At 32.8% G+C, this 12,810-nt stretch overlaps 1 protein-coding gene and 1 non-coding gene across 2 annotated transcripts; one reads left to right on the top strand and one right to left on the bottom strand.

The window, feature by feature from the left end:
* Positions 1-16: 16 nt before the first annotated feature.
* On the bottom strand, positions 17-4,150 carry LOC126672268 (uncharacterized). The gene is made up of 3 exons (XM_050366217.1): positions 2,708-4,150; positions 968-2,537; positions 17-924 (listed from the first exon to the last, which is right to left on the bottom strand). The coding sequence occupies exons 1-3, from the start codon at positions 4,148-4,150 to the stop codon at positions 17-19; spliced, it is 3,921 nt and encodes a 1,306-aa protein (XP_050222174.1).
* A 3,911-nt stretch (positions 4,151-8,061) lies between these two features.
* On the top strand, positions 8,062-8,135 carry TRNAN-GUU (transfer RNA asparagine (anticodon GUU)). Its single transcript has one exon. It is a non-coding gene; the product is annotated as a tRNA-Asn (tRNA).
* The last annotated feature ends 4,675 nt before the right edge of the window (positions 8,136-12,810 follow it).

The raw sequence follows: 12,810 nt of genomic DNA, 5'->3' as shown, positions 1-12,810 counted from the left end.
AGAAATTAGATTTTCATTAAGGTAAAGCTGTTTTATCAGCCAGAATGTAACACATCAGATCTTGAGGGACAAACCCCCTACAAGAAAAACAATCTAACCTCTCATACAAAGCTTTCCTAGCTAAAGAGTGAGCAACCATGTTGAGTTTCCTATTGATATAAGAACAATCAATACAGTCTCCTCTGCTAAACAAGTTCAAGCAATCTACAATTATCAGATTAACATCATTACAGAGCCCGTCATTGTTGTTGAAAGAATCCACTACTACCTTGGAATCAGAGGAGATTCTAAAGGGAGTTAGATTTGCTTCCTTAGCTCTTATAATTCCATCTCTCACTGCCATTGCTTCACCAACCTCCACACTCACCCTTCCTTCGTAGCGCTTGTAACCCGAGCCTTTTACGTCTCCACGCCAATCTCTTATGACATATCCTGAGCTGAATTTGCCATTTTCATTATCAAACCCGGCGTCCACCTGCACACAGTATGACCCCTCCCTTGGTGGAATCCATCTGGTGTCTCCTTCACAGCCTTTGGGACCTTTATCTGGTCTGTTCCTGTTTTCCAGCTTGTCTTTTACCTGCTGGTAGTCCTCTATATAGCTCAGCGCCCACTCCAACACTTGGTGAGTTGGTTTTCCTTTTTTTCCAAAAATCATATTGTTTCTATTGCTCCAGATTATCCAAAGCATCATTCCAAAAATCACAAAATCAGCTTTTGTCAACCTTTTAAAAGCCTCTACCATCATGTCTTGAATGCTCCATCCTTTTCCTGGTTTCACCTTTGCTGCTCCTTCCCAAAGGCTCCAAATCTGCTGTGCATAATCACAAGACCAAAACACATGTAAAACTGTTTCAGGTTCTGAATTACATCTAGGACAATAATGATCAATTTTCATTCCTCTATTAATAAGGTTGCACTTTACTGGCAACCATTCATGAAACAGTTTCCATACAAAAAATTTAACCTTCGAGGGGAGGTTCAAATTCCATAAAAAAATTCCACCACCTCAAATTGTTGTCGGCCTCTGAAATAGTTGGACCATTTAACATTTGAATGGCTACATGGTATCCACTTCTGACTGTATACACCCCTTTCCTATCATAGTGCCATCTTAACTTGTCTTCTTGAGTTGTGCATGCTAGAGGAATATTACATATAACTTCAGCATCTTCCTTAGAGAAGTTTGCTTCAATCAGACTCCTATTCCACCCTCCAGAATCTGATATTAAGTCATTCACTTTTGTCTCTAAACTCAACTTTGGAGTACTCCACACTTTGAAAGTGGATTCCCTTGGGAGCCATTTATCCGTATAGACATTGGCAGTTTTTCCATCACCAACTCTCCATCGAATCCCATTCTGTAAAATCTCCCTCGCCCAAATTATACTTCTCCAAGTGTAAGAGGAGCTTCTGGGGCATTGGGCACTCATAAAGTTACCGTCTTTGTAGTATCTCCACCTTAACACTCTTGCCAGTAGGCTCTCTGGTTTTGTAATTAAGTTCCATCCCTGCTTTGCCAACATGCTCTTGTTAAAACAGACTAAATCTTTAAATCCCATGCCTCCCCTGCATTTAGCTCTGCACATCACTCTCCATTTCGACCAGTGAATTTTTTGGTGCCCATCCACACTACCCCACCAAAACCTATTGCAAAGCTTTTCAATCTTCTCAATTAGACCCAGAGGAAGCTTAAAGCAATTCATATAATAGTTGGGGATTGATTGGATTATTGCTTTAATTAAAACCTCTTTGCCCCCTGATGAGAAAAGGTTGACCTTCCACGCTTGAAGTTTCTGTCCTATTATGTCTAGAATAGCCTGAAAGCTATCCTTTTTGTTTCTTCCCACAGTGGATGGGAGACCCAAATATCTCTCATGGCATTTTACAACCTCTACCTGAATAATACTTTGAATCTCGTTTTTCATCTCAGACTGGATTCCCTTCCCAAAACAGAGAGCAGATTTATCAAAATTGATAACCTGCCCTGAAGCTTTGCCATAAATTTCCAGGATCCCTTTAATCTCTTTAACCTCGTCTACATCTTCCCTTGCAAATAGAAGGCTGTCGTCAGCAAAAAACAAATGCGAGATCTGGCAATCTTCCCCAAACAACATACCATGCATTTTCCCTTCTTCTACTGCATTGTTAATTAGACAGGACAGCCCCTGAGCGCATATTAAGAAGAGGTAAGGTGAAAGGGGGTCACCTTGCCTGAGCCCTCTTCTTGGCTGAACATGTCCTTTAACAGAGCCATTAATTAGGAAGGAAAATTCTACCGATGTAATACAATTCAGAATTTTTTCCACCCATCTTCGACAGCAGCCCATACTCAACAACATCTTCTCTAAAAACTTCCACTCCACCCTATCGTAGGCCTTCGACATGTCTAGTTTTAATGCTAAAGGCACATTGGTCTTCCTGGTTGAGTTCTTTATCAAATGGACACATTCAAAGCCTATTAAAGCGCTATCTATAATCTGTCTACCGGGGACAAAGGCGCTTTGCGCCACACTATAACACAATCCAAAATCTTCCTAAACCTGTTTGCAAGGGACTTAGACACAATCTTATAGATCACTGAACATAAACTAATCGGCCTAAACTCACTCATATTGACTGCCTTTTTCACCTTGGGAATCAGGGCCACAATAGTTTTATTTACACATTTTAAATCACAACAACCATTTAAAGCATTTAAACATACCTTGGTTATATCCGTCCCAACTATATCCCAGTATTTCTGGAAAAATAGAGCCGGGTACCCGTCAATTCCTGGCGCTTTCGTAGGTTCCATCTCCTTTAGGGCCTGCACCACATCCCCTGCCTTGAATTCCGCACAGAGCATTTGGTTCATTTCCCCTGTGATGACTGGTTTCACCAATCTTGTGACTGCTTCAATTTCTTCATCACTGGGCCCAGCTGAGTCAAAAAGATTACCAAAGTAATCCTGAATAATAGATTGCACTTCACCTGGATTTTCCTTCCAGTTACCTCCCGCATCATTCAACCCTGTAATTTTATTTCTGGCCCGCCTTTTCGATGCCTTCCGATGAAAGAAGCCAGTGTTCTTATCTCCAAAAGCGAGCCAATCAGCCCTAGATTTCTGTTTCCACTTAATTTCTTCTTGAAACAGCATCTCATCTAGACTCTTTTCTACTTCCCTAATCTGGTCAAAAGTGATACTTGGGTCATTAGAGTCCACCAACCTTTTTAGTTCATCTCTTTTCTTTGTTATTTCCTTTTTCATATTGCCATAGAAATTGCGTCCCCATCTTTTGAATTCCCTTTCACAGACTTTAAGCTTTGTTTTGATATCCTCCAAATCGTGGGTAGCTGTCGATTTATTCCAAAACTCATGCACCACTTCCTTGAAACCCTGCTTACTAGTCCATACTTCCTCGAAGTGAAATCTGGACCCTTTTTTATCTCCCTTTTTACTTTCCCCTTCCTTATTTTCACTACACATGAGGATAGGCTTATGGTCAGACCCCCACAAGTCCAGCTGTTGGACTGAGTAATCCGAGAACATATTCTGCCACTCGAGGTTCATGAGAAACCTATCGAGTTTCTCTTTCACTGCCCCTAAAGATCTGTTACCCCACCAGGTGAAACCACCTTCATTTCCCCCTGCATCAAAGACCTCACTGTCTTCCAACGCCCATTTGAAGTTTTGCATTAGATACAGGGGCTTTTCTGCTCCCCCACTCTTCTCTTCTCTACTAAGGATTTCATTGAAATCTCCTCCAACTAACCATGGCCCTTTAAACATCTTGCTTAGCCTGGTTAGAAGAGTCCAGGAATGCACTCTTTGGGATTGCTTTGGATTTCCGTAGAAACCCGTAAACCTCCAAAACCCCTTAGTCTCATCTTTTATCATGCAGTCAATATACCAATTAGAAGAACTTATAATTAAAACAGTCAAATTTTCACTCCAGAAGAGGGCCAGACCTCCTCCCTTCCCATCACTATCTACACCAAACACCTCTGCCATTTTCAGCTTCTTCCTTAAAGCCTCCAGCTTACAAGCCTTTGACTTTGTCTCCATCAGAAACACCATCCCTGGGTTTATTTTGTGAACTCGATCACAAAGGCTTTTGAATGTCCTGGGGGAACCCAGACCCTGGACATTCCAACATAAGGTTTTCATTGGATTCGGCGGTCCTGCTGAGCAGGTACCGCCGTAGCATCTTCCGTAGTCTCTCCAATCGTCTAGTCTCTCTTAAGAGATAGTTCTTCTGGATCCCTTTCTTCTCCCTTCCATTTACCATTCTCACCCACTTTTGCTTCTTTGACATTTCCAAAGCTGTTGTAATTAGTTATATCAAGAAGCGGTGCCAGCTTTGAAAATTTATTATTACCTTTCTGAGCCTTCTTAAAGGCCTTCCCTTTGTTGTTGGGCTTCATAATCTTTTTTAACTTTGGCCCGGTTATAGGCCCTTCTCTCCCTTTTAACTTTTCCTTTAGGCGCGCCAAAATTTCTACTTCTTGGTTCTCGAACTCGTTTGCAACGTTCACCTCCACCAAATCAGTCAGTGCAGCTACCTTACCGTCTATAGCCCCCTTCTCCAGTATTGTGTCTTGTGCCATACCCTTATCCCCTGCAAATACTCCTCTTTTAGTCATCTCCTGATCTATCCTTTCTCGATTTTCCCCCATAATCATGCTTTCTTCTTTCTCCTTCCTCGAAGAGCTCGCACTCTCCATCAATGGCGGATCATAGCGAAAACCTTCTTCCTCTTGTCGTACTCCATTTTCCTTCCCCGTTCCCATGCGAGGTCTTTTCCCTTTCCCTCCAAACTTCTGGATTGGCCCTGCTCGAATTAGCTCCGAGTACTTGTAACTCGTCCCTTCCCCCATTATTTTACATTCTAGGCTAGGATGGTCAAGCATTCCACATTTTAGACAAATATCCGGCAGCCTCTCGTATCTCAGTGCCGCTATGATCACCGTGCCTTTGTCATCTATCTTCACCCCCAGTCCCCTCTTTAGAGGCTTTGTGATCTTTATTTTAACTCGGACTCGAATAAACTTCCCCAAACAATCCCCTGTCGCCCCGTGGTCGACTTCCTCCACATCTCCAATCTGGCTGCCTAGAGACTTTCCGGCCTCTTTATTCAGGCACATTAGCGGCAAGTTATGGATTTGGACCCAGAACGAAACTGAGTCGAACACAGCACTTTTGAAATCCCCCATCCCTTCAGGGACTTCCAGAACTATGAGATGGTCTTGGAAATTCCAAGGGCCACCATTTAGGATTCTTCTCCTATCCTCCAACGACCCGAAGTGCACCACGAAGGTGTTCATCCCTACCACCTCTACAACCAGGGATTCCTTTGTCCTTCATATGAAATTAAGTGTACCAATCATTCCTTCCCTGTTAATTCTCTTAGTTGACAAAATTTTGCCGAACAAAGAGTGAGCTACTTTTTGTTCGCCAACCAACCTCGCTTCAGCTCCAAGGTTGCATTCAACAATGTCTTCTTCATCTGACAATGACAATGATTCACACAAGGCTGAGATATCCATTATACCAAAAACCTGTTCTTTTCTAAAAGATGACTTTTAGAGAGAAAACCCTACTCTGCTAACAGAGACATAACAAAAACTCTATTTAATATACTCATATTCCTGCTTTCACAATTAGTCTAAATAATCTATATAAAAAAGAATTTAACATCACCTAAATTACAATCACAAATTGTATGGATAATGTCTCTTGGAGTTATATAAATTCGTAAAATTTATAATGAAGTTTATGTTTTATCTTTTAAAAGACAAAAATTGCCCCTGGTGGTTCAAGGATATTAGAGGTAATTAATTCTGAAGATCACTGAACTTTTGAGTTTTTTCGTTTCAGTCACTAAACTATTTATTTTTTCATTTTAATCACTGAACTTTCATTTTTTTTCATTTTGGTATTTTCCGGCCAAAAATGCTTAGGTGGCAGCCGGAATTAAATTTTTTTAACCTGAAAACTTGCCATATATGCATTATTTGATCTAAAAACTCATTTTTAAAGTGAAATTATGTATATGTGATAAATTTTCAAAATAAAACTTGTAAAATCCGCTTGTCACATGTTAACTTCCGCCTGCCACCTAAGCATTTTTAGCCTGAAATACCAAAATGAAAAAAAAAAATGAAAGTTCAGTGATTAAAATGAAAAAAAAATAGTTTAGTGACAGAAATGAAAACATTCGAAAGTTCAGTGATCTTCAGGATCAATTACCCAGGATATTAGAGATAAAAGATTTTTTACTGATTACATGGCATTAGAGCATTGGGTATTAGATATCATTACATTGAAGATAAATTCGTAGAATATTTTGCTTAAGAAATAGCAAGCAAATCATTTTTAACCAAAATTTGCACTCTGCAAACATACACTTAAGCGTTATGTATTTAAATTTTTAATTAATTTATATTTTATATTAAAATTAATATTAATGTTAATTTTAACTCAATTTCAATAATTATATAATTTAATGTATTTTTATTACTTTTTTGATGAATTTAACATAAATAAATTTATTTTTTGTTTTATTTCATTTCTATAGTTTCACATATATAACTTTTCAAAATTAATTATTAATTTATTATGGTATATGTCAACTAAATTAATTTTTTCATCAAATTCGTAAAAACATAAAAAATATTTCGGATTTATTTATTGCTTTTTTTATATATATTGTAATATTATATTCATTCCTAACTAGAAATCTAATTAATTTAATATCGATTGTAAATAAAATAAATTGGTATAATTATGATTAATTTAATTATTATAAAACTGACGAGTCATATTACAAGTCACGTGCGTCGCACGTAATGCGAAACTAGTACATATAAAAAATTATAAAATACTTTATATTAAAAGAATTAAATAATTATAGATATAAATTTATTTTAATTATGCAGAAGGTATAAAAAAGCCCTCAACTTTTTCTCAAAAGTACAGATCATCCCTTTTACTCTTTTAGGGCACAATTAAGCCCTCGTGTTTTTAAAATTGAATAATTAAACCTACGTTATTTTAAAATCGAACAAATAAACCCTTTTAGTTTATGTTTGGGACACAAACCCCCTCAAATTTTCGGTAAATATTTTAAACATTGAAATTATTTTTGAACTTTTTACCAATATGATTGTGAGAGACATGTCATTCATTAACGAGTATATTCTAATGATGTTGGAAGAAAGGGGTTATTTGTTCTATTTGAAAACCAAAAGGGCTTAATTATATAAAAAAAAAGGCTGATATGTACTTTTATAAAAACTATGTGTGCTTGAGGAGGTGGTTTTCCGGCCTCTTGGCCGGAAAAACCATCTCCTCCAATTTTATCTTTTTATTTTTTTACTTTTCTATCCCTTTATTCAATAAATCTCTCCTTTTGGAGCTTTGTTTGGTTGAATTAATATTTTAATATAATTTTTCTTATTGCATGTCGAATTTTTTGGATCATTTTTAAAAAAAATTAGTGTTTGTTGGAGCTTTATATTCAAACTTTGATGATCTAAGAAGTTTTTATGTGGGTATGGTGTTTGTTTGTTCTATATTTATTGGGACTTGTTGAAGATGCGGATGAAAGTAGGGAGCAAGCGAGTTCAAAAATAAAATCGGACGAATTCATGGATCTAACCCTGCTCTTTTGAAAAAGTGCTAGGTTTAGACTATGCTCTTTCGATTAATTTTTGCTTGTTTTCTATAAACTTCATATTTGATTTTGTTGTTAGTCCGCATTTTAAAAGTTCATATGGTTAGATTTTGTTAATATGACTTTCATCAATTTGTAAACTATATCCTGTCTATCTAATTTATAGCTTTGAAAAAAAAATGTAAAACATGAAAAACTATAATCGCTATTAAACAATTAATTTAGCCATAAGAAATAAAATTTTAACTCTAGTTACTAATAAATAATTAATAATAGATCTAATAAACAAAACTCAAATATAAACATAGTTAAATTATTGGCGAAAAAAGATCAGCATACATGTCTTTAAATTGATGATATTGTATTAGTTTATATATTGTTGTTCATTCTTCAGAACACATCAGCTGGAATAGCTCAGTTGGTTAGAGCGTGTGGCTGTTAACCACAAGGTCGGAGGTTCGACCCCTCCTTCTAGCGTTATTTTGTATGTATTGTTTCTTTTAATTCAACGCCCGCTATAATTCAGAAAGCTTTTGACTTTTGCATAAAAGTATCAAATAATTGAAAATATTCTGCAAAGTAGGGATTGACTTTTTCTTCATCTAGAAAAGTTTAAAATTAAGTGAAATTTTGCAAAAGAACTGAAAGGTAAAGATAATTATAGAAACACATGAGTTTACAGTTAGGGGTGTAAATAAACCGAGCTGAGCCGAGTTTTGAAGTGTTTATGTTCGGCTCGTTTAGCGAATAAGGTGTTCATATTCGGTTCATGTTCAGTCAAGCTTTAAACAAAGTGTTCATATTCGGTTCATGTTCAGTCAAGTTTTAAACAAAGTGTTCATATTCGGTTCATGTTCAGTCAAGCTTTAAACAAAGTGTTCATATTCGGTTCGTTTAAATTTTATAGTGTTCATGTTCGGTTCGTGTTCAGCTCGTGTTCGTTCGTTTAGCCGCTAAACGAACAAGTTTGCGAACGAGCTCACGAACGATCTCGATAAGTACTAAACGAGCTCGTTCGTGAGCCCGCTCGTTTAGCGGATAAAGGAACGAACACAAACTTTTAAACGAACAAATACGAATATGAGCTGAATAAATTAAAAACAATCTAATCGAACTCGTTCACGAATATGAGCTGAATAAATTATAAACATAATTATACAAATTAATCTAAATATGAATTAGTTCGCGAACACCTAATCGTGTTTCTAAACGAATTTGTTCGTGAACTAGATACGAGCTCGTACATGAATTTGTTTACGAATTTTTAATCGAGCTCGTTCACGAGTTTGTTCATGAACTCCTATTTGATCTGTTCGCGAACATAAACGAGCCGAACACCACTATTTTCATGTTCGACTCGCTTATATTAATAAATATAAAATCAAGTTCGAGCTCGGTTCGTTTAGAATACGAACGAACATGAACCGAGCTCCTATCGAGCCGAACACCGAGCTGCTCGCGAACGGCTCGGTCATTTACACCCCTATTTACAATTTATATGATTTTTAGTGTATTTTAATACACTAATTTCGCATTGCGTGATATGCACGTGGCTCGTAACGTAACTCGTCAATGGACATATTAGTAAATTTATTATAATTATATCAATTTTTTATTTATAATTAATATTAAATTAGTTAAGAATTTTGTAAAAGTAAATATAATATATTCGGTTATGAAAATATTTTCCATACTGAATTTGTTCTTCTTTTGGTTTTATAATAACCATAATTAAATAATTAACTTAATTTTATTAATAATATCTTTAAAAATAATAAGATCGAAATTTAAATAATAATATATTGATAAATACAGTATTTTAATTTTGTAATTCAATCAAACTAAAAAATAGGTATTCCTACTAATTTGGAGACAATTTAGTTATTTTTTACATACTAACAACTAAATTGGAAATAATTTAGCTACCTATTCTAATTAGGACTTTAATTACAATAGTGATTAATTAAATAATTAATTAGTTAATGACTATAAAACCTTTATTTAGTAGTAAACTGAAAAGGGTTATTCAGTAAATTTGCCTGTCCCCCCTCCCCATTCGTGCTTTTATATATAGTATAGACTAGTTTTGCATTACGTGCTATGCACGTGGCTCGTAACGTAACTGGTCAATGGACATATTAGTAAATTTATTGTAATTATATCAGTTTTTTATTTATAATTAATATTAAATTAGTTAAGAATTTTTGTAAAAGTAAATATAATATATTCGGTTATGAAAAAATTTTCCATACTGAATTTATTCTTCTTTTGGTTTTATAATAACCATAATTAAATAATTAACTTAATTTTATTAATAATATCTTTAAAAATAATAAGATAGAAATTTAAATAATAATATATTGACAAATACAGTATTTTAAATTTGTAATTCAATCAAACTAAAAGATAGGTATTCCTACTAATTTGGAGACAATTTAGTTATTCTTTACATACTAACAACTAAATTGGAAATAATTTAGCTACTTATTCTAATTAAGACTTTAATTACAATAGTGATTAATTAAATAATTAATTAGTTAATGACGATAAAACCTTTACTTAATAGTAAACTGAAAAGGGTTATTCAGTAAATTTGCCTGTCCCCCCTCCCCATTCGTGCTTTTATATATAGTATAGACTAGTTTTGCATTACGTGCTATGCACGTGGCTCGTAACGTAACTCGTCAATGGACATATTAGTAAATTTATTGTAATTATATCAGTTTTTTATTTATAATTAATATTAAATTAGTTAAGAATTTTTGTAAAAGTAAATATAATATATTCGGTTATGAAATTTTTTTCCATACTGAATTTATTCTTCTTTTGGTTTTATAATAACCATAATTAAATAATTAACTTAATTTTATTAAGAATATCTTTAAAAATAATAAAATAGAAATTTAAATAATAATATATTGACAAATACAGTATTTTAATTTTGTAATTCAATCAAACTAAAAGATAGGTATTCCTACTAATTTGGAGACAATTTAGTTATTTTTTACATACTAACAACTAAATTGGAAATAATTTAGCTACCTATTCTAATTAGGACTTTAATTACAATAGTGATTAATTAAATAATTAATTAGTTAATGACTATAAAACCTTTACTTAATAGTAAACTGAAAAGGGTTATTCAGTAAATTTGCATGTCCCCCCCCCCCCCCCCCCTCTCATTCGTGCTTTTATATATAGTATAGACTAATTCCGCATTACGTGCTATGCACGTGGCTCGTAACGTAACTCGTCAATGGACATATTAGTAAATTTATTATAATTATATCAATTTTTTTATTTATAATTAATATTAAATTAGTTAAGAATTTTTGTAAAAGTAAATATAATATATTCGGTTATGAAATCTTTTTCCATACTGAATTTATTCTTCTTTTGGTTTTATAATAACCATAATTAAATAATTAACTTAATTTTATTTATAATATTTTTAAAAATAATAAGATAGAAATTTAAATAATAATATATTAACAAATACAGTATTTTAATTTTGTAATTCAATCAAACTAAAAGATAGGTATTCCTACTAATTTGAAGACAATTTAGTTATTTTTTACATACTAACAACTAAATTGGAAATAATTTAGCTACCTATTCTAATTAGAACTTTAATTACAATAGTGATTAATTAAATAATTAATTAGTTAATGACTATAAAACCTTTATTTAGTAGTAAACTGAAAAGGGTTATTCAGTAAATTTTTCTGTCCCCCCACCCCCCATTCGTGATTTTATATATAGTATAGACTAGTTTCGCATTACGTGCTATGCACGTGGCTCGTAACGTAACTCGTCAATGGATATATTAGTAAATTTATTATAATTATATCGCTTTTTTATTTATAATTAATATTAAATTAGTTAAGAATTTTTGTAAAAGTAAATATAATATATTCGGTTATGAAATTTTTTTCTATACTGAATTTATTCTTGTTTTGGTTTTATAATAACCATAATTAAATAATTAACTTAATTTTATTAATAATATCTTTAAAAATAATAAGATAGAAATTTAAATAATAATATATTGACAAATACAGTATTTTAATTTTGTAATTCAATCAAACTAAAAGATAGGTATTCCTACTAATTTGGAGACAATTTAGTTATTTTTTACATACTAACAACTAAATTGGAAATAATTTAGATACCTATTCTAATTAGGACTTTAATTACAATAGTGATTAATTAAATAATTAATTAGTTAATGACTATAAAACCTTTATTTAATAGTAAACTGAAAAGGATTATTCAGTAAATTTGCCTGCCCCCCCCCCCCCCCATTCGTGCTTTTATATATAATATAGATTAAAAATAATAAGATATAAATTTAAATAATAATATATTGACAAATACAATATTTTAATTTTGTAATTCAATCAAACTAAAAGATAGGTATTCCTACTAATTTGGAGACAATTTAGTTATTTTTTACATACTAAAAATTAAATTGGAAATAATTTAGCTACCTATTCTAATTAGGACTTTAATTACAATAGTGATTAATTAAATAATTAATTAGTTAATGACTATAAAACCTTTATTTAGTAGTAAACTGAAAAGGATTATTCAGTAATTTCACCTGTCCCCCCACCCCAATCCGTGCTTTTATATATAGTATAGATTAACAAACGGCCTAATTACTTAAGAAAACCCACCTTAAAATATTTTTTCATTTATACCCTGATTTAGGAAAAAGCTAATTTATACCATTTTTTGATTTTTCGTTTTCAACAGTAGACCCAAAATTTTATTTTTTGACAATTTAATTAATTAAAGGATGAAAACATTAAAAATAATTAAAAAGAAGGGTTATATCATCTTTTTACTGTTTGAAAAAATACAAATAAATACTTCAACTTTAAAAATGTTCAAATAAATCTAAAAAATTAATTATATTTAATTTTTTTATTAGAAATTAAATAAATTAAAATATATTTTCGACAAACCACCGCATTCTTTCAATTTCTACACCGTCACACTTTTTTTTTTTAAAAACTAATTTTTTTTAATTTTTTTCGAATCTCTCGAAAGGAGAGCACACCATGGAGGAGGAGCACATATCTGCTCCTCCTTCACATGAAGAAGGAGATGATCTGTGCTCCTCCTTCCATGTCAAATTAAATAAATT

The sequence above is a fragment of the Mercurialis annua genome, linkage group LG3 (assembly GCF_937616625.2).
Source record: "Mercurialis annua linkage group LG3, ddMerAnnu1.2, whole genome shotgun sequence".
Lineage (NCBI taxonomy): Eukaryota > Viridiplantae > Streptophyta > Magnoliopsida > Malpighiales > Euphorbiaceae > Mercurialis > Mercurialis annua.
This window is presented reverse-complemented; position numbering and strand designations above follow the sequence as displayed.

Coding starts and splice junctions, on each gene's coding strand:
- LOC126672268 (XM_050366217.1), bottom strand. CDS start 4,150: ATGAAAACCTTATGTTGGAATGTCCAGGGTCTGGGTTCCCCCAGGACA. Junction 2,538..2,707: donor TTGGGACGGATATAACCAAG/GTATGTTTAAAT, acceptor AAACAGGTTTAG/GAAGATTTTGGATTGTGTTA. Junction 925..967: donor ATTTGAACCTCCCCTCGAAG/GTTAAATTTTTT, acceptor AATGGTTGCCAG/TAAAGTGCAACCTTATTAAT.